This window comes from Lepisosteus oculatus, chromosome 6 (assembly GCF_040954835.1).
Source record: "Lepisosteus oculatus isolate fLepOcu1 chromosome 6, fLepOcu1.hap2, whole genome shotgun sequence".
Lineage (NCBI taxonomy): Eukaryota > Metazoa > Chordata > Actinopteri > Semionotiformes > Lepisosteidae > Lepisosteus > Lepisosteus oculatus.
The window spans coordinates 46,435,384-46,457,630 of record NC_090701.1 but is presented as its reverse complement, the minus strand read 5'-3'; the positions used below and the strand labels follow the sequence as shown (position 1 = coordinate 46,457,630).

The following is a 22,247-nucleotide window of genomic DNA, read 5'->3' as shown; positions in this document are numbered from 1 at the left end:
TTCAGTTGCTTATTTCAGCTAAAGCAAGATTAGAATGTCACGATCGCTAACCCCTCCTCTTAAGGGTGCTCCAGCCCTTCCTTGTTGCCTCCCATTGTCTGCACCTGTTCCCTATTCCTGCTCCCCCTTAAAAGCCAGACGTGGACCTCACTCCTGGTTCCTCATTGATTTCTGCATCTTGAGAGCCCGGGGTCCTGCTGCGTCTGGCTCCGTTATGGTTTTAACCTTCTGTTCCTGATCCCCTGCCCTGCTGGTCCCGACCCGGCTCGTGCTCTTAACCCTTGGATGGATCTCCTGGCCTTGGACTTTAGTCTTCCGTTTGGATTCCCCATTTGGACTTTGGCTTTGTTTGTTCGCCCGGACTCACTTCCCCAGGACACCTGCTCACCTCGGACACGCCCCCCTGTATCCAGACCCTGTCCTGAATGACTTTCTCCCTAGTGTATCTTCACAGTTCCGGATCGCATCGTCTGCATAGGGCCCGGAAAGCACTGTTCGTGACAAGAATTACACTCTGAAGGAGATTCTAGTCCAGTGGTTCTCAAACTTTTTGGACCAAGTACCACCCCTAATCCAACCAAAGCATCCAAGTACCACCTACAAGTCATCTTCTCATAGGAACCCCAGAAATTCTCAATGACCAACATGAGCGCGCGTGCACACACATTCACACATACATATAATAAATATTATAATAATAAACTTAATTTGATATGGCGCCTTTAAAGGTGGCTTCTCAAAGTGTTTTACAGAAAAAAAAACATTAACAACAACTAATAAAAAAGCACCATTTCAGTGAAAGGGGTGAGCCTGTTTAGTTGAGCAAAGCAGATGTGAATTAATTTTTCGAGCCTTGATACAATTCACAACAGAGTCTAACAGATATTAAATCGTCAGGCATTTTCTTGACGGCAAAGGTCTCGCGGTGGATGTTGTAATACGTACATTAATTTCTGGAGCAACCTCTCTAATTCGTGCAACTACACCGTTATGTCGGCTTGTCATCGTTCTAGCACCGTCTGTACAAACTCAGACGCATTTTATCCAGTCGAGGCCATTCTCTTCGATAAATTCATTCAGAAGCTGAAATATGTGCTCTCCTGTAGTTCCTGTTGGTAGCGGTTTACAGAACAGAAAGTCTTCATGGGACATGCCCTCAAACTTGTATCTAACGTAAACGAGCAAATTGGCCAAATCGACTACAGACTCAGTGTACTTTTGATATAATCCTTCATTTCAATAATTCTATGAATGACTGTGTCTTTCAGGGGGAGGGGGGCAGCAGGTCGAGCTGTTTAGCAGCTTTTTCTCTACACATAATACGTGTCAGCTCTTTTGCCAACGGTAAATAAGGTTCTTCAGAAATAGTGTACTGTAGCTTACCTGCTTTAGCAATCCGCAAGCTTGCATTTTTCCGCGTTTCCGTTTTTATTTCCGTATTTATTTAAAGTTTTTATTTCATGCGCATGGGAGCGAAACACAGAGATGCTCGTTGTATTTTTCTCAAATTAGAACAGTTCTTAAATATTTGTCTGTTATCACGCTTTCGTGTGCTCACAAGATTACCTGCATTCGTAGCACGTATTTCTATGCATTCCTGTGTTTACAACGTTAACATTGTTCCAAAATCACGCACATTCTCCTTTCTCCCTATTTGCTGGAGATACAGTAGCTTTTTTTAAATACAATTAGTCATCTGCATCCGTAGCACGCATTCCTATAGAGTGGTATAGAATTACAGAGTATCTCTTGTGTCCACTGAAGTATTAGCGCGCACTGTATCGTAGTACGTAGGCTGCGTATTCGACACGTATTAAAATACAAAATATGTAAACCCGTCCCGATTTTTCAGTGCACACGACACAGTTCCAGGGTCATTTGGCGTACCACTTGGCGGCACTCCACGTACCACTGCCGGTACGCGTACCACAGTTTGAGAACCACTGTTCTAGTCCATCCACCTATATGAACAGCCTTTCAGGTAGAAATCACCTATATGAACAGCCTTTCAGGTAGAGATAACCTATATAAACAGTCTGTCAGTTAGAGATCACCTACTGTACTTATCTTTTACTGCTGTTTGCAAGCCATTGCCATAGCCATATCACTTAGTCATCTAAGTTATATAAACAACATTTTGGCTGTGGAGCCTACTTCAGGTGTCACAGCCAAAACGTTGTCTCTTTCCTTTTCTTTTCAGCATTGAATAAACCTTTAAGTAGGTAGCTGCTTCAGCCTCCGCATGCTGAAGCGGCTACCTACTTAAGTTTTAATCAAATACTTCGTTGGCATTTCAGGAGGAATGAAATCTTGTTTCAAGATTCTTTTTTTGGCTTTTTGAGTCCTGCAAAATATTTCTCCTACATCTCCTTACTCATTTGTCATTTTATATTTTAGTTCAAGCTAACCTTATTGAAATTATATATGAAATAATGGAAACACATAAAAGCAATTCAGGAACCATTATTGATGGTGTTGTACCAAAACAGATAAATGTCAGTGACAAATGTTACAAACCCTTCCCTCAGCAAAGTATAGCTGAAATAAGAGGAAGATCATATCGTTTGTCTTCATGATAGTTTGAAGGTGTGGTTTATACTGTACATCAGAGATGTTACCTGCCTCATGGTAACAAATAAAACTAGTTAAAAAATATCTAAAGCTTAGATTTTCACACCTCCTTAAAACATTCATGAAATTTTAAGGAGGTGTGGATATCTAACCTTAAAATATTTTTGAATTAGAAATAAAAAGTCATGACATGACCGAAACTCTAAACAATGATGTTTCATTAGATCTCTGCTCTTTTGTTTTGCACTTTGTTGCCAAGCTTCAAGTTTGGATTTAAAATTTCTTTAAAAATTGGTGACACTTTATTTGAATGTTGGTGCATCTTTATAATTCTGTCATGTCTGTTACACAAGACATTCTAATTACATACATAATGCTTTACAGGGACATGTGCAAATGACATTACTTGTGTGTGGCAGGCCAGCAGTTTGAGGTGACCTGCCACTAGAGGTCGTTCGGACCTCAATATTCACATGGGGTGAATTAGGTCATTGATTAGTTAATTTTTAAAGGGTGAGAATCACATTCTCACATACAGTAGTTTTCAGTTAGCCCAGGTTTGGTACAGTATATAAAGGAATTCTTGGTGATAGTTGTTAGATTAGGTGTACTTTTCTAAAGACACGTACTGTATTTGTCCTTTCAAGATGGTGCCTAAAATAACCCGTTTACATGGTGTTTGTCTTTCTGTTTTGGTTTTGTACATGTGCTCAGTTCTCAAAAGCCTGCCTTTGAGAGATTGGCCCATAACAGTGTGCATAACAGGTCATGTTTGTTTAGCATTGTGTCATACCACATTCTGCAGATGATGCTAAAACAAATTTTTATGTACTCTAATATAATGCATACGTAATATTAATTGCTCATGTCGCTGTATCCATTATACAGCAATGTTCAAATAAAAGCATTAACAAAAAATGTGTATACAGTACATCATTTGTTTTGGGATGTCTTTGGAAGGGGGTGAATACTTTATATACAGTCATTATATACAGTATATGCAGTTAGTTGGCAAAGAAACACCTGGGTAAGTGGAGGTTTCTGGGCTTCTGGTGTGACTTATGTATTAATTAAGTAAACACAATCCCAGTAAAAATGCAGGATAGGACAAGTTACAGTGTACATCCAGGACAGGACACCATTCTATTACAGGGCAGACAGACACAAACACCAGGGCTCGTTTTCCCAGAGGCAAATTAACCTCCCAGTATGTCTTTGGAATGTGGGAGGAAACCCACGCAGACAGGGAGAGAACATACAAACACCATGCAGATAGATCAGCAGGGCCCCAGAGCTACAAGGTAACAATGTGAACCACTGCACTAGTGTGCTATTCATTCCACTTTGTGCAAAATGTGTTTTTAGCCTTACACAGGTCTTGTTAAATTTTTAATGACTTGTTTGGAAAGAAACAAATGTGTTCTACTGTAAGTTAAATTTAGAAATGCTCCATATAGATATGGATCCCTATACCTTGCAAAGTAATTATAATCTCAAGCATTTCATACACAAAGTTTGTTTAGTTTGACTTCAGGGACATTAGTTCTAGCTTTTGAGAACACATCAGCCACCTCAAAATTACAAATGTAATTGTACAATTTTAGTGGTGTTCTTTACCTATCCAGTTCAGATTTGTAAAGTTGACAGGAGGCACTTCTTTGTGAAAATAGTTGAAATTACAGTATATTCAACAAGCTACCTAGAAATGTAGTTTAAACCAAAACCATGGCTTTTTCAAGAAATGCTTGGATATGATCCGTTAATCAATTAGTTGCTAACTACAAACAGGAATAGATTGGCAGAATGTTTTACTTTTCTATGAAAACTTTCCCAGTGCATGTGAAAATAATTTCTACAGTTCCAAATAAATTCTACAGTTCTGTCATGTTTAGTATAGTTGTATAATTGTATAGTATTAACTTTAGTAACCAACTGCAAATACTCGTCATAGTCATTAATGACATTCTGTATTTAAATTCTGCATAACAGCCTTGTTCTCTTTAAGATAAATAAAACTTGGTGATAATGTAACATATACCAAAAAAATACTGGTTCCTAGTGACATAAATTTTGTAGGAAGTTAGAAGAAACCAGAAAACCCATAACATGTCTCATCTCCTTACTTCACCAAACTTGTAGCTTGTATTTTTTCTATTCTTAAGTCTTGCTGATTCTCTCAACTGATACAGTATACAGTAAGAATAAGCACATCTTTACAAAAGTAAATACTGTTGTTGATCACATTCATGCATCTGATTATATTTATTTTTAGGATTAGTTTTATAATAAACATGAAATAAGTAAAGAGCAAATGTTAGAAATAAGGCCTATGCATTTGTGAATTTTGTCATTTTTTTCTTCATTTTCTGTTTGCTCAGTGTATTGAAAATATGAAGAAAAATATCCAGGAACTTGAAGTGCAGCACAAAACAACAGCTGAAAAATTGGAACAGAAGAAAACCACTCTCCTCCACCACTTGAGAGATGTAGAGGTAAGGCTAATCAGATTACAGTAAGTACAGTACGTTGATCTTCAAAATACAGGGATTTGTTTTGATATTTTTTGTAAGTATGCACAAAAGCAAGCCAAACCTTTTTCTTGTTATATTCATTTTAATTAATCTTAATTATAGTTGCACAAAGTATGCTTTTAAGCCATTTATCTGCATGCAGAATTTTATGCTTTTTTTTCTAAATATACTTTTAATCTCAGTAAATAAAACATTCTTTTTACAAATTATGTAGAAAACTCCCTCAAACATCTGAAATATTTTTACAACTTGAGATGATGTGCCATCTTCTTATCCTTGGTCTAACTGTATGAAATCTTATAAAACAGAGAGAACTACAGTATCTGACCTTTCCAAAAACATTTAGTAAAATCTTAAATACAGTACTTATCCAATATATAACTGATTTAGAGATGATTTACTTTATTTTAAAAGGCATTTTGTTTTTGTGTCTTAATAATTTAGTATATACATTATTTGGGTTAATGCTGCATGAATTAAGTGCTCTGAACTAAAAGTAGCTTTTTTTTGTAGTCTTTCTGATCTAAGCTTTAAACCTGAGTGTTCCACTCTTTACGTATTCCACATGTTTTTGAGAAAAAGTCAACTACTTACTATTAATAGGTAAAACTAAAACATTTGGATATTTTTAAAATTTTTATTAAGTAAAAATGTAACAGTTTAGTTCTATACCTTCACTTGGTTATTTTCTTTTGAGAACATGACATTTTGGTTGATTTTTTTTAAATGATATATTCATGCTGTTTCTTGATAATTATATGTTAAACTGAGCTATGAAGGACAAATCATTTTCTAGAAAAGGTGGAAATTTATTAGCTACAAAATGTAGATTTTCAAAACCTACCATGACAAATGAGAGTCCCTTTGAGTCTTTCTGGTATCTATCTTTCCAAATGAAGGATGTTTGTTTCTTTTTATTAGCCCTATACAATTTCTTGCATTAGGAATTTGTCTTTTCGCATACCCCAGCTTTTCTCCATGGAGACACAGACAGGGAGAAAAGCTTGGGGTCAGAACACAGGGTCTGCCATTGTACAGCGCCCCTGAAGCAGTTGGGGGTTCCTCTGCCAGCCGCAGGATTTGAACCAGCAACCTTCCAGTTGAAGGTGCAGATCCTGAGCCACAGAGCCACCTCTCCATTACTGCAGTCTAAAAACACACAATACAAAATGTATTCATAAGATGGTAATACTTCCGACTCATAACTACATCATCAGACAAGTACTATTTTATTTTAGATTTTAATTTTCAAGTAAAAAATACTTTTTTTACCTTTTAATTTTTACATACATTACATTGAATGTTCAGATAAAGAAAATGGCTACATTTCTTACAGATTGCATCAGGATGTCTTGGATACTGCAAATGACATGTGTAAAGGTCCTAAAGTCAGGATACCTTCTCATTAGTTCAGCAACTATTGATCTGCTACTGTCAAAATAAGGTGATAGATATCAAAAGTGTTTCTGATTCAGTATAATACTAAAATATACATAATACATTAAAGATGTTGCATCGCAGAATTGCATTGACATGAGAGACAGTGTAGATTAAAGTAGTATGTTTCAGAATTACTGCACTGCAAAATTATGTTTTATTTTAAATAGCTTTAATACAGTACATGTATGTAGACGTCTGTGGGTCATTTTTATAGCTGGCTGTTAAGATGGACAGACTTCCTGTTAAAACGGTACATAGAACCATGTACTGTACTGTAGAGTTTATGATAAGCTGCTGATTGTATAGTTGCACAGTAGATGGCATCTTGCTAATGGTGTATCAAATGCATACTGCAGATCAGCGGAGGGCACATAGGAATTACTGTAGTTTGTTTTCTTTGCATTTGTTAAAGCAAATGTTTTCTGAACAATTTAAAAAAAAACTTTATGGTGATAAAGTGTCAAAATAAAAATAAACATCAACACCTCTTACAATACTTGTAGAATTCTATATTATCTATCCTTTCTGGATTACCGTTATTTGTTGCAAACCTAAACAGATCATTTCCTTATTTAAAATATGCTACACATGATGAAATTCTTTCATAGTGTAGTAACAGTCCATTCTGCAAACAGAAAAAAAATATTATTTCAGATTTTGCCAACACTTTGCCAAAGAGCAGAAGTCAAATTATTTGACTATAAATTGTTAAACAAAATTGTATTATTAATCATCAATTTAAAATACATTTATTTATAAAAAAACATAATAGAAAAAGCAAATGAAACCATCATTTTCAACATTTAATTGAATGTTTTATTTGTTGTCCTACTGTACTTTACCTACCTACAGATGCCCTACCTTAACAGCAAAGGAGTGTTGCATTTGATGTTCTGTGTAAATTTTGGAAAAGACTGCTTTATAAATTTTCTCTGAACACAGAAAAAAATCAGTGTTTAGACAACCAACATATGTACAGTAATATGAACATGAAAGTGGTTGAACATAAATCTGTCAAGTGGAACCTATGTGTCTGCACAGAAGAATTTAATTTTCCAAGTAATCACTGAGACTGAGAATACCACTGCATAGTGAAATATGTCTTATTTGGTATATTAAAGTAATGTTGCAAGAAACAATACAGCAAATGTGTCTCCAAGTCTTACTGCTGAATTGAAGGTTTGTGGAATTTAAATTATTATGACATAAAGGCAAAGAGCCATATTTTTTTAAGCAGGAGCTTGTGAAAATGATTTGAAGCATAAGTAGAACAGAGAAACAAAACTAACATGATTGCGGCTGATATGGTCACATGATTTGAATAATGTGATTTAAACAGGTATTGATATTTAAGATTTTTCTTTGTCGTTGCGGCTTATAGGACATTATGGTATTTATATTTTTTTTAAACAAAAAGCCTTTTTTTAACACTCCTGCCCCATGTCCATCCCTGTATCTAGTCTGTTCACCTGCCTGGACTCCAACCCTGTGTCCATCCCTGTGTCCAGCCTGCTCTCATGTCCCTCATCCAGCCTTTTCATCTCCCTACACTGCTGCCCTGTGTCCAGTCTGTCCTCATGCCTCTTGTTCATCCCTGTGTCCAGTCTGTCCTCATGCCTCTTGTTCATCCCTGTGTCCAGTCTGTCCTACTGCCTCGTGTTCATCCCTGTGTCCAGTCTGTCCTACTGCCTCGTGTTCATCCCTGTGTCCAGTCTGTCCTACTGCCTCGTCTTCATCCCTGTGTCCAGTCTGTCCTCCTGCCTCTTGTTCATCCCTGTGTCCAGTCTGTCCTCCTGCCTCTTGTTCATCCCTGTGTCCAGTCTGTCCTCATGCCTCTTGTTCATCCCTGTGTCCAGTCTGTCCTCAGCCCTCTTGTTCATCCCTGTGTCCAGTCTGTCCTCCTGCCTCGTGTTCATCCCTGTGTCCAGTCTGTCCTACTGCCTCGTGTTCATCCCTGTGTCCAGTCTGTCCTACTGCCTCGTCTTCATCCCTGTGTCCAGTCTGTCCTCCTGCCTCGTCTTCATCCCTGTGTCCAGTCTCCACTTCAGCCCCGTGTTCATCCCTGTGTCCAGTCTCCACTTCAGCCCCGTGTTCATCCCTGTGTCCAGTCTGCTCACCTGCCTGCACTCCAGCCCTGTTCCCTGCCAGCCTGCACCTCAACCCTTGTCCCAGTTCCTGGTGCACTCCCTGCAGACTGCCATGACGATACGCTGTACCCTACCCAGTACCCTGTCCTGGCTGGCTCTGCTTTTATACTATCCAGCTGTGCCTTGTCCCTAATTCTCTCTGTGAAGCAGAGTGTGCCAGTTACTACCCCTGGACTGTGATGCCCTTGCTTCTGGGTCTGTAACGTCCTGGTAGGACGCGCAGCATAAAATGAGATTTTTTATTTACTATTATTGGCAATATCACAAAAAAATCTACAGTACTGAAAAGTGGCAAAACCCATAAATCAGATGGATAGACCTTGGTGGCAAATTACTGTATGTACCGGACACTGACAGTATGTTTATTCCAGAATATGATTCCATGGGTTTCTATTATAATCCATTAGCAAAGAAATTTAGGGCAAAATTGCAAATATAGAAACTGCTTAAGCGTTTCTTGGTTTCTCTGCCCAGCCCTTAACAAAGATTCAGAGTCATGGCAAAGAGTCTTATGTCATGGCCAGAAATAGAGAAATAATAATTTTGTAGTTTATATTTATAGATGCAGGGCAGAAAAACTAATTTGAAAGATTTAATAAATTACCTTTCTCCTGACAGCAACCTTAGCTGCCTTGGTGAAATTAGGCTTGACTGTTAGGCAGCAGTGTGGAGTAGTGATTAGTGCTCATACTGGAGCATCATGTGTTCAAATCCCACGTGGGATGCTGTTGACCCTTGAACAAGGTACTTCCCTTAGATTGCTCCACTTAAAGCTCTGCTTTATAAATAGATCTCCAGATTAGTATATGTGGCACATTGACCTACAGTACCTATCTGGTAAAATATACAAAAAAGGTTGGTTTGTATTGTACATTACCATCAGAAAGTAAAATTACACCTGAATGTCATGGTAATACTTTGCTGATAGTCGCATGCATATACATTGCTATAATTATCATGTCAGACACTAAAAGATCGATCACACAAAAACATTAAACTTTTCCCATTGATAAGCATATACTGTTACTACCAGGAAATACAGGAACTACAGGCTCTATTTTTAATGCTGCTAAAAGCCTTTTACTATCATTATTTTTTTATAAATGACTTTCAGTTTATACAAAAGACAGAAAATGGTCATATTGCCTTCCGTCACTATAATGCAACAATGGGTATTGTCTTTCACCATGGTGATGCGACTACCAGTAAAACTAATCAGAGACATTGGAAAAGGACACAAAGAGACAGTAGCAGCTTTTACCCTCTTTACCACCATGGTAGTGACATGAATAACAGCTGTGGGTTATTCATCAAGTCTATAAATAACATGTTATTGCACATGTTAACAGATGTAATTGAGAGGTCATTACAAAGAAAGGAAAGAGAGGTTCTACAATCCTTCCTGTTTCCCAACTCAGTAAAGATTGACACAGCAGCCTCTTCTGTATCTACAGTAGCTATGCTGCTGAATAGGAGGGCTGCTTGTGCAGTGAAGCACAAAGCAAGGTGAAGTGACATCTAATTAATTCTGGAAACAAGTAAAAGCAGTATGCAGCAGCTCTTTTTTAACAGCAGTCTTATTCATTTTTAAAGAAAGCAAAATACAAGAAATACAAAAAAATAAGGGCAGGGCTCAAAAGAGGGGTTAATTTAACAGGTCCTGAAGAGGAGAATGAGCAACTGTCTTATTTGCAAACAGTATTTGCAAATCCATATATGATTTAAGGGTATCTCAGTCTGTTTATCAAAACAGATTTTGGCAGCAGTTAGACCCTCAAAAAAAGGCACCTTGCCTGAAGACTGGTAGTACAGTAGCATGGAAAGGGCAGAGCGGAGCCTGAGAACCGAAGGAGTGAGTGAGCCTTCTTTATATTCCGAAACATCTGTCGGTTATTGTTATAATATTTGTCAGCTAAAGTACATCTTCATGAACATCTTTATAGTCAGGGGTGCACAGATGAAGTGATTAAGACCCTTTGGTCATAGTAAATTGCTCCACTTTGCTGAATATTTATTACATTTCAAGGAGTTGCCAAAAAAGCTGTAGACGTGCCTCTAAATGTCCAATGAGTTTGCAACTGTAGCGTTCATTTAATCATCTTACAGTCTGTTTAGTTAAAGCTTTCGAAGCTGTGAGCTGATGGTCAGAATCTATTTTAAACAACCCTCAACTAAAAAGCTTAATAGTAATAGTTCAAATTTAGTACAGACCACCATGAGTTTAGAAAGCTCTAAGGTCATATTGGTCAGTTCCCTGATCACTTACCATGCCAGATGAAAATAATTAGAATGACAGGTTCCAGCATTATAAGAATGGGATTGCCGTGACTACAAATGATTAAGAGGTGCTTAGTTTGGATGCTTTCACACTTCTCCTTTATTTTAAACATTACAATAGTAATGCAATACCACTTGCAACACAAGTTTCTTATTTGGAACTGGAACATTCCCTAATCAACTCACATGGACTGTATCATCATTAAATTAGCCATCTCTGTCACTACATGAAGGCCAGGTAAGCCTCACAAATACTGCTAAATAACTTTAAAACTCAAATATCTCACATGTATTAGTAACATAATAAATACAAACATTAAAAAATCACTTTTATTTAAAAAAAATAGTTTTACAGTGCAGGAGAATAACAGCCACAGCAAACCAAAACAATAAACCAAAACAAGCGTAGCTCCTGACTAGACTTCTTCAGATCCCTGACTGTCATAGCTGAGCATTTGAGAAATTCTGTTCTACAGAATTCAGAGCATACGACAGACCTCAGAACACACTGATGAAAGAATGATCAACTAAAACATTCTAAAGTGTTCTAGACCAACATTTCTGCATCTAACGAAACACTACACAAGAGTCTAGTTGATGAAAAGCCTTCATCAAAAGCCTTTATGGTAGAGATGGCTAGACTATTCTAATGGGTCTTTGCCATTAGACCTGATTTTAATATCTATAAGAGGAGCCAGACTGCAATGACTTCTGCGTAGATTTAGCAGCTGTCTTTACCTCCTGCAAAGTTATGAGAGCATCCAAAAGCAAAAACATAGCTCATTTAGTATGAGGCAGTTTCAGTGAGTTTAATAATTTCTAGATCGCTTTTGAGAGTGGTCAGATGTCAAGCATTACTCTCCAGAAGTTTCATTTTTGTTGTTTTTCAGATAGTTGTTTCACATTCCAGCTGAAAAATCCAGCGTTGCAGTTTTTGTTTCCAGTGGAAACGAAAACAATACAAAAGGCCCGAATAAAATATTTAGTACCCTCTGATAAGGCTGAAGGATTCATTTAAGGACTAATGGTAATTTTCTAGAAAATCTTTTAAACCCCTATAGAGATTCTTAAAGAAGGCTTCTTCTGAAATCAGAGGTAAAATTCTAGTGTTTCATTTTTACAAGTGCAAAAAAGCACGCAACCAAGACATGAACAGATAGCTCAAGCTCCCTTTAAATCCATTTTCTGAAGTGAAAATAATTTTACTCCTTTGTCATTGTTTTTCCTGCAACCATTAACATGACACTAATGCTCCATGGTGTCAAAAGACAAAGTAGGAACTGTAACAAGCAAGCTCAACTGATGCTCAAAAGAGCAAAAGCTGGCCCTCATCAATTTACCTGTGTACTCTTTGGACACCAAAAGTCATTTCTGAAGAATGACATTTATTTGGTGTGCTGGCAGAGTGCCTTTCTACAGGTGTTTGAAACAGGTAAATATTATACAGCGAGCAAAAATATCAAGGTACACTACTGAGTTTAATCTCCAATGTAGTTACTAGGTGGCCGTGCACCTTGTGTTGCATTTTGTGTTACAGCTCCACCTCTTTTGTCTCTCATTTCTCTCCATAATGCAGTGTAACCTCTAATGCTGTATTTGTTACCATTGCACTCTCTTAGCCTTGTTCTTTGATTTAAATGACATTATAATTGGATGGGGCAGCATGGTGGCGCAGTGATTAACATTGCTGCCTCACAGTGCTGTGTCCTGGGTTCAATTCCACTCCTGGGGTGTTATGTGTGTGGAGTTCGTAAGTTCTCTTTGCGTTTGCTTGGGTTTCCTCCTGGAGCTCTGGTTTTCTCTGACTACCCGGGAACATACTGTACTTGCAGGTGAATACTGGCCTTGGTGTGCGTGTGCGTGTCTGTGTGTGGGTGTGCCCAGTCACTGACGGCCCAGAGTGTATCCTGCCTTGCACCAGTTGCTTGCTGGAATAGGCTCCGGCTGTCCTGCAACTCTGAATTGGATGAAGAGGTTAGAAAATGGATAGATGGATGGAAAAGTATTGTACCTGCATGAGGCAGAATCGCAAACTCCCCCCCCCCCCCACATCTATGAAATTAACTCAAATCTATATGACATATTTAAAATCACTCCAAACTCCAAATAAATTGATTTCTGTATTTTTAACTAGATAACATGACAGTTTCCAAAATAAAACCCAAGGAACAGAAATTTACATAGACATTACCATCGTACAGATCTAGTGAGCAAAAGCTATGAGTTTTTTTCTGCGGCTTTTTTTAATCTGCTTTTCATTACAAACAATTTGCAATAATTCAATGATTTCAACTTCACACACAAATCTAGTTGAACTGCTGCAGTAGTGTCCCCTAGTGGCAGTCTCATTGTCATTACAGCACTCTCAGTGGCAATGTGCCACAGGAATGTACAGTAATTCTGTCAGTAGGAATCAGCTTTTTTATTTTGAAGATGAAGAAATAGGCCTCAAGCAGATACTTTACTTCTACTATATTTTATGTTGAAGTACTAAAATGACATGCTCTTTAACACCTAGATATAGTTTGATTATTAATCTGCTTATTATATGGCAACTCACAATTGGCAGCCCACTGAAGCTCAGCAGATGTGAGCCTGGCCAGTACCTGGACAGGAGACCTCTTAGGAAAAACTAAGGTTGCTGCTGGAAGAGGTGTTAGTGTGGCCAGCAGGGGGCGCTCACCCTGCGGCCTATGCTGGTCCTAATGCCCCAGTATAGTGACGGGGACACTATATTGTAAAAAGGCGCCGTCCTTCGGATGAGACGTAAAACCAAGGTCCTGACACTCTGTGGTCATTAAACATCCCAGGGAAAAGAGTTGGGGTGTAACCCCAGTGTCCTCGCCAAATTTCCCATTGGCCCTTACCAATCATGGCCTCCTAATAATCCCCATCTATGAACTGGCTTCATCACTCTGCTCTCCTCCCCACTGAGAGCTGGTGTGTGGTGAGTGTACTGGTGCACTATGGCTGCCGTTGCATCACCCAGCTGGGGCTGCACACTGGTGGTGGTGCGCTTTGAGCGCTTTGAGTGGAGTGTCCAGAAAAGCGCTATATAAGTGTAAGCAATTATAAGTCTTTAAAGGGTTTTGTAATCTAAAATGGTGAGTTAATTCAGTCTAAATTAAACAATCAGCAATTTCAAAAAGGATATAATTTCTCTTGGGACATTAGAGTGGGCTTTTGAAAAACAATACATCAAAAAACTTTATTTTGTTATTTTTTATGTTTTTATACAGTTCTACAGTAGTCCCGTTACTTTGGTTAAAACTACAGCAACAGACATTTTAATAAAATATTTTCCTCGATTTCCTCGTCCTTTTTTGTGGGTGTACTATTCTTTTAAATGGGGCAGCACAAGCCTAGAAATTATTTCAATATCCTGCCTTAAATTTCTGGTTTCTACAATTACTAAAAACAGAAAAATGTGTAATTCTTTTTGTTGGTTAAAAGTGGGAAACATGATTACCTGAGACTGCACATGGACCATTATGCTACTCTTGTGAGTGACACTGTATTTTCTCATGATAATATAAGTAAAAGATAAGTTTAACCTTGATTTATAATGGGATTATTAAGGTAAATTATGAGTTTGCCCTTTGCCTAACAGCCAGGTGCAATGTCTGTATTGCAGAACAGGCATGCAGCAGTGTCGGCAGAGTTGACTCATGTATTGAGCAGGATAGAAGACCTCAGCAGAAAAACTGAAGAATACCGAGTTTCAAAATGTGTCATGGAAAAGACAGCAAGAACAATGCCAGATGCCATTGAAAAACTTCAGTAAGAAACCTTGATTGTTTCTATGCTGTCTGTAGTATAAGGATAGTGCTACTGACATTTACTGTACCACTAAATTTTTTGACATAGCAGTTTCATAGTAAAAAACAGAGCATATTTACAAAAAACAGTGAGAGCTACAGTCGCCCCCAAATTAATAAGTACAGTTAATTATCATTGCAACGGTTGCTGTGAATCCTTCATTACAGTGGGCAGCTGCTGTAAAATTGATTTATAACTTTTTAATGAAGAAATGGATAAGGTGACTTACTTCCTATATAACATTTTTTGCATTCCAGAAATAATATTTATCCTATAACAGTAATCTTCAAAATCATATATCAATAACAAAGTTCAGAAATCAGGCTTATCTAATCACACAAATACAAATGGCACCATGTGTTTTTTGTGCTTAGTTCTTTTCTTACTAACATTAAAACCAATTGATAAATGGCCTCTAGGGGTTGGATTAAACACATCAGATTAGTTTTTATGTTTAAATACAAACACTAAAATTTCCATATATTCTGGGGTATGCCTCTGGTCCCCTATCACTTTGTCTCTTCCTTATCACCAGTCTGTGGATGGTGTTTTATCAGGTGTACTGTATAGCTTGATAAAGAACACACTACATTCATGCATGTTCAGACTGTGGTTCATTTTTTCATTTGTCAATGATTTACAAAAGCTAACTACAATTTAAGAATAAGCACTCTGAGAAAGGGCTTGATTTTAGCATATCATGATGCGAGTTAACAGAGGACACTCACATCACTTTGTGCTGTGAAACAGTAAGGGCCACTTTGCCCTGTAGCATGCAGTGAGTTGGTAAGCTCATTTAGTCATACTGGTGGGCTTTTGCTCCTCTGTTTCAATTTGAGGTTTGCAGGATTCTGTATCTCTACGATCCTATAGAAACTCAGGGACCAGAGTTTCAAGGTTAATCAAGAATAACAAGAAAGAATAATAAAAAATATTCTAATTCTGTAATAATACTATTACATAACAAAGTAAAATAAAAAATAAGAACCTCATAATGCATTCTGATAATGATAACAAGGGAAATCAGGCTGGGTCACTGTTTTTTTTCTTCTCAGAATTTGCAGCATTTATTTGTAGCGTTTGTTTTGTGTGCTATTTTTAATTTTTAGCATTGCAAAACTAACTTACTGTAAATCGCTCATATGGACCTTGTTCTGTCTTGATTTTCTTTTCCTTTCATTTCATCAAAACGATGCATTTTTTTTGTCCTTTTCAGGCTTTACTTTTTAATTGCCTTTGTTTTGACTCAGCTTTGACATTATGTTTTTTTAAAGCTATTTCTCACCCTTAACAGAGTTCTTCCAAATTATGTGGAATATGTATGTCCTTCTGGCATCATAGTTTTCTAATAACGTTTCTTTGCAAGGAGCTTTGCATCACTGCGCTGATTCAGATTGCATAGCACAGTAACAATAATGATTTGTTTGACTCATCTGTGAAAATGTGTTAAAGGAAGTAACAGAAAAGGCATTCTTCTTTGTAAAAATGTATTGTGATGTTATGGCAATTTTTATTTTTAATTGTAGCAGCAATAATAATTTCTTGTTTTTCTCAATGTTTTCCTTTAAATGTGTCTCCAACATGACACAAACAATCAGATGTTTTTATGGTAAGTTATTCTTTTGTCTAGCATCGTCCAGCAGCTGTCAAGGATAACAAGGGTTATCCTTATAATTTAAGGGGATTTTTAATAAATGTTTATATTTTCTTACAGAGCTGATTTTGATGCCGTGGACTTCAAACACAAAACTGCTACTTCTATTATTAACAGCCTTCAGAGTGAGATTTCAAACTGCAAAGATCGAATAAAGCTGTCTGAAGAGACACATAAATCCCTCTATAAAAATAGACGTATAACTATGGAAGAGACCAAGGTAAGAAAAGGTTTGTCACACCCATTAAGTGTAAATGCTTTCAAGTCGCAAGTCAAAATAGGATGTTTCTGTGGCAGTACTCTACTTCATCCTCAGACAATTCCTTGTCATTTTTATATAAATCCTTTTAATGAGATGCTTTGATATTAAAATCTGTCAGTGCACAGAAAAGGTGTCCTAGTGGATGAAGAAATCATTGCTACTTTAATCTCTCAGACACATGCCATCATTTTTTCATTGCTCTTAACTGTATTTTATTGTATTTTATAAATTCAAACATTTCACTACATTTGGTGATACTCCTTGGATTCTTCTTGTAAATTTGGAGCTCCATCAAAGAACTGCAAATCCATCAGAAACCTTTCAGCACTTAATAGGCCAGTGCTCCAGTAGTTAAGCACTGGGCTACACATGTGTTTCTGAACAAGAAGGCAGAGTTATAGCACTAAAGCTGCACCTCAGCCTGCCGGACAGTTTGCTTCTGTTGGTACAGTACAGTATCCATGAGTAAAGCGTGGTGTCTGTGGACCAGAAGAGAATTGTGCTGTCTTTTGTGGAAACCTAATGATGGCAGCTGCCAGTGAGCCATATGAGTTGTCTCCCTGGGCTGTAAATTGGATCCCCTGAGTGGCCAGTTAATGGTTCCCATGTTTATTGTGGAACTTCTGCCATTCTTCCTCACCAAGGCTATCCAGAATTGTAAAAATTTAGAAGTCTATGTGTTTTTTTGAGTTTTTTTTTTCAAGCAATCCTACCGTGCCAATTTTTTTATAGTTAAAAGGGCTCATTTAAATTGGAAAACCTGCTAGTCTGAAATTTTCATCTGAAGGATTACCACCAGCCAGAGCCACTTGCCTGATGAGGGTTTCACATGGCTTATCTAATGTGAAATCTCCATGTGGTATATAGTTTCATTAAACGGTGATCAAGAATACATTAGTTCAAAACAAGAAAAGGCAATGGAGCTTAATCCGCCAGGCATCCTGGCGCAACAACTTTAAAAGAGTTATTGAAGTGAAACAATTTGAGAATTAAAAGTCTTCCACTTAGACAGAACTCCCATCAGCAGCATAAGAGTCAGCCTTGCAAAAATGTTTATGCCATCCTTATCTTCAGGAAGAGAAAACAACAAAAACAAGTAAAAAAATAAATGAATTGTTATTACTTATTGTTATGTGGAGAAATGATCATATGTGGTTTTATCAGAGTGCAACAGACTTCTAGGAGGTCACAGAAGTAGATTTTCAGAACTCTCCTTTAGGAAGGTAAATGTGTGTTTCACAGGCGTGTGGGGTATTTGTGAACCATCAGTTGTGTGATACATTTCACTAATGCACTAAAGCAAGTACTACACTAATACATTGAGGCAGTACTATGTGAGCTTTCCATATGAGCTTTGACAAGAGCTGCCGGATTATAATGGTTAAAAAGTCATGTCATTTAGCAAACAGCTTTATACTGTACCATTGGGTGTCGCGGGAAGCTGGAGCCTACCCAGCAAGCAACGAGCACAAGGCAGGGTACACCCTGGACAGGGCGCCAGTCCACCACAGGGCAAGTGCAAGCTGATCATACACAGGGACAACACCCACTACAGTATAGTGTCCCCACAACTATACCTGGGCATGAGGACCCACACAGGCTCCAGGGTGGGCGCGCCCCACTGGTCCCACTAACACCACTTCCAGCAGCAACCTTAGCTTCCCAGGAGGTCTCCCATCCAGGTACTGACCAGGCTCACACCTGCTGAGCTTCAGTGGGCTGCAGGGTGATATGCCTGCTGGCAGGTTAAAAAGTGAGACAGACAGAAAATTATTTATAGAAAATATTGTAGAGATATACAGTAAAGAGATGTTTTATACTGTAGCTTAGGGGTACTCAGGAAGTCCTGAAAGCCTTGTGCTTCAGATATACTGTAATATTGTTATATTGTGTAGTATCACATTTCACTGTCAAGTAATGAGATTAAAGTACTGAAAGCTTTTTGTATTGATATTAATATTCCTCCCCAAAATGGTGCTTTTGATGAATTGTTCAATTATAAGTATTTTTAGGAATAAGGGATAGAGCCCTTCTCTTCGCCCCAGTAGTCATACTACTGCTACTATTAATAATTATTATGGATGTTTTAGATTTTGGAATTTGATTTGACAAGACATTTATTCAGCCAGAATTCTTAACAACAACATATTTTGAGTGAAAAGTATTGCAAACTTCAAAATACGAAGTATTTTTTTAATTTTTAATTTGGAAATTAATTTTTAATTTTTCCAAAAAACTTTATGTAGCTACCGTAACACTGTAACACTGAATCATGTATAGTATGTTGCACTTAAATGAACAGAGGTCTTTGCCTTCTCTCATGTTTCTGTAGAATACTGCAGTTTCTCAATGTTAACAGTAACACAAAAAGCTTTCTCTTTTATAGTAAAATAAGTTTATACAGTATTTTAAAATTGCATTTAGTCTAGTGTTTTGTATTCTATAAAAACGGAATATTTAAAAATATTTTAATCAGATTTTGGGGCACGTTTTGTTCTTATTTCTATTATTAATAATGTTTTGTAATAGAGGCCATGGAAATGTGTTTAATTTTTAATAATGATGGCTTTTTTGTAGTGGTTGTATTATTATTAAGAACCATCACTGCAGTGTTAAGCATACTGTTTATAGAAAGAATAGTACATTTCTCTTACTAATATTGTAATATACAGAAGGTTATGTGAAAATTGTCTGGTAGTGTGTAAAATGTTACCTCACATTGTCTGTGTGTGTGACTTCAAAATGAAACACCTGTGCAAACTAAAGTAGCTTCTCTGGTTTATTAAGAGATACGCCTTTCTATGATGCATTTACTTATGTCTTAAGTTATGGAACATTGTAGGTTTTACTTAGCTATTACACTTTTGCCTACTAAGATAACAATGGTGACTGAGACTTTACACAAAAATCTAACAAACTGTTCTTGAAAAAGGAGCAATGCATCTCATAGTTTATTTTAGACATGCAACTAAAATTATCTAATGGCCATTTTCGTTATACAATCAAGTTTTCATAGCTAGGTGGAGTTAGATACCATTGTCATTCAATCTCCATTTTCTAAAAAAAAATCACATTTTTGCCCAAATCATGGAATCATGTCACTGGTGGTATAATTCAGAGATACAGTACATTAATGAGGAACTGAAGTATTTAATGAAAGGTATGTACAGTACCCTTAGTACCAGTCCAGTACTTATTACAATAGAGACATAGTTTACAGAAAAACCAGAAGCCTGGTTATGGGCTACTGTTAAGAAACTCTGAAGGCTTCTATTTGTGAATAGCCAGGTTCTTCAATAGGCTGCAAAAAACATTATGTAGTTTATATTATACACATCATATTTTTAAAATTGCAAAACTCTCAGATCCTTGTGAGCAGTCTTCTGGGAGTTGTGAGTTTTAACAACACAGTTCACATATATTTCCTGTGCCTTTTCAAGGATGTTGGACTATTTATTTTGCAGAATAGAATAACTTTGGTGGTTCTGCAAAGACTTGTTACAAGTCTACACGTCTGAATGCTCTAAACGTCTTTAACCTCCTGTATTATGTGATTTCCAAAACCAAAGCAACGTCTTTATACACAAAGCTGCCAGTTCTTTTCTGAGGAATGCTGACCTCAAGGCTTGCATGGTCCAGGAAGCACTGCACTGTGTGTGCTGCTCTGTACTAACACTTTCAGCTCTGCTCAAGCCCATGGCAGAAACTGCATCTGGCATCCCTGAAAGCACACAAAGAACTGCTCAATTCGGGGAAGGGCAGGGCACTACTGCAATCTGTAATACTGAATGAAGAGCTCTCAGGCAACATCTACCTGTGCTCTGATAGGAAATAGTTCACGCACAAAGTGTGACATTAAATTTTCATAACGATGAAAAGGATATCTTATTTGGCATCTGACATGAAAAATATATAATGTACTGTACTTGTACTGCAGAGTGCTATGCACAAAAACAATGAAATTGGTATTTAAAAACTGGAACAAATAATTTCATAGCTGTCCTGTATGTATTTAAACATCAATGTTTAAAATCAGGTTAGTACTTAATGTCAGATGCAATATTTTTGACCCTGTGATACCAGCAAGTAATTTTAATGGAATATCAAAATACCACATTTCAATAAAAAAGATGTCATGTTTTTAACTTTAAAAACAGACAGCAACTTAAAAAGTTGTCACATTAGTTGATACACTTTATTCATCAAGAAATAGTTACCCAAATAACTACATAGAAGCATGTAGTTGCCTTTTACAACATTTCAACCATGTTTGAAAGTGTAAAAGTGTGGAAATTACACTTACCTTTTAAAAGTCCATTCTGATATTTAAGCCAGCTCTTGTGACTTTGTAATTGCATTATCTCTTTGGCTGGGGTTGGGGCTACCCTGACGAGATCGTTTACTTTATCAAATAGATTTATCCTGACAATTACCATCGCCTTGTGCAACTATTTAGTCAAACCGATCGAGAGGAGCTCTTAGTACTGTGTTACTAAGAAGGTGATTATTAAATCTGCAGCACTTGTATTTTCTGAATATATTTAATTTTCAAGAAACAGTATTAACAACCTAAGGTACAACACTTCACTTGAGATTTAAAGGCTGATATTTTATGATGGTATTTATATTTTCTGCTCAGTTATAATGTTTGACAGTAGAAAAAAATGTTCTTAATGGCATATTTTATCTCAATTTCTAATCTTTAAGAACACCTTAATAAAATCAAATTAATACAATTGAAAGACTTGCATTTTCTGGTTAATACCATGCAATAATTATAAAGTGACTAAGAATAGAACAGATTCAAGATGTGAAGTTATAACATTCTAAAAGAGTTAAAAAAAAAGCAAATCTGATCATGTTGCTTAAGGTACTGTACCTAGTATCACACAGGTTAAAGTTTCCATATTGTAAGAAAATTTGTGCATTTAAGAAGTTGGTAATGTTTTTTTGTGATACGCTGAAGACGTTCCTAGTCAAACACTTTTGTTACGTATTGAGTGACAAATAGCAATCATCTTGTCATTTATCTTTTGACAAATGGCGGATTCAGACACAAACTGCTGGCTGTGGCAAAGTTACAGGATGAAGTTCTTTATTGTTTATGGTTGATGGTTTGATATATTCATGCCTTGTTTATTTGTGAAATGAACGAAAATCAGAAGGCAACCGTGGCAAAAGAAATATTGCTGTGCAATCAATTGCAGTATTTGGAGACCATGCAATGAGTATTTTTTCCATATTTTGTTTTAGGAATTTACAGAAATTTGCTGAATTAGGACTTCAGTAGATTATGTCTGTAATAAAATAGAAAAATTCTCAAGGGAGTAAATTGCTCAGTAGGATGTGTTTAAACAACAAAAAGCTAATAAGATTGTCTGTGGTATTTATATAACAATTGTGCTTCAAAACAAAAGAGCTGTAGAGAGAGAGTCCCAGCTTTATGAACATGCCAAGAACAGTTAAATTGATTTAATTGTGTATACATACTGTATGTGTCTGAAGTAGTAACAGGAGATATGAGAAGTAAATGATTACAATTGAGG

General features: G+C 36.9%; 1 protein-coding gene across 3 annotated transcripts in view; it reads left to right on the top strand.

Annotated features, from left to right (window-relative positions):
- The window catches only part of LOC102699228 (coiled-coil domain-containing protein 178), a 283,397-nt gene that overhangs the window by 26,540 nt on the left and 234,610 nt on the right, over positions 1–22,247 (top strand). For all 3 annotated transcript variants that reach the window (XM_069191490.1, XM_069191491.1, XM_069191492.1), the window contains 3 exons: positions 4,950–5,063; positions 14,601–14,746; positions 16,500–16,659. In XM_069191490.1, coding sequence (XP_069047591.1) covers positions 4,950–5,063; positions 14,601–14,746; positions 16,500–16,659 — 420 coding nt within the window. The remainder of the gene's footprint in view (positions 1–4,949; positions 5,064–14,600; positions 14,747–16,499; positions 16,660–22,247) is intronic.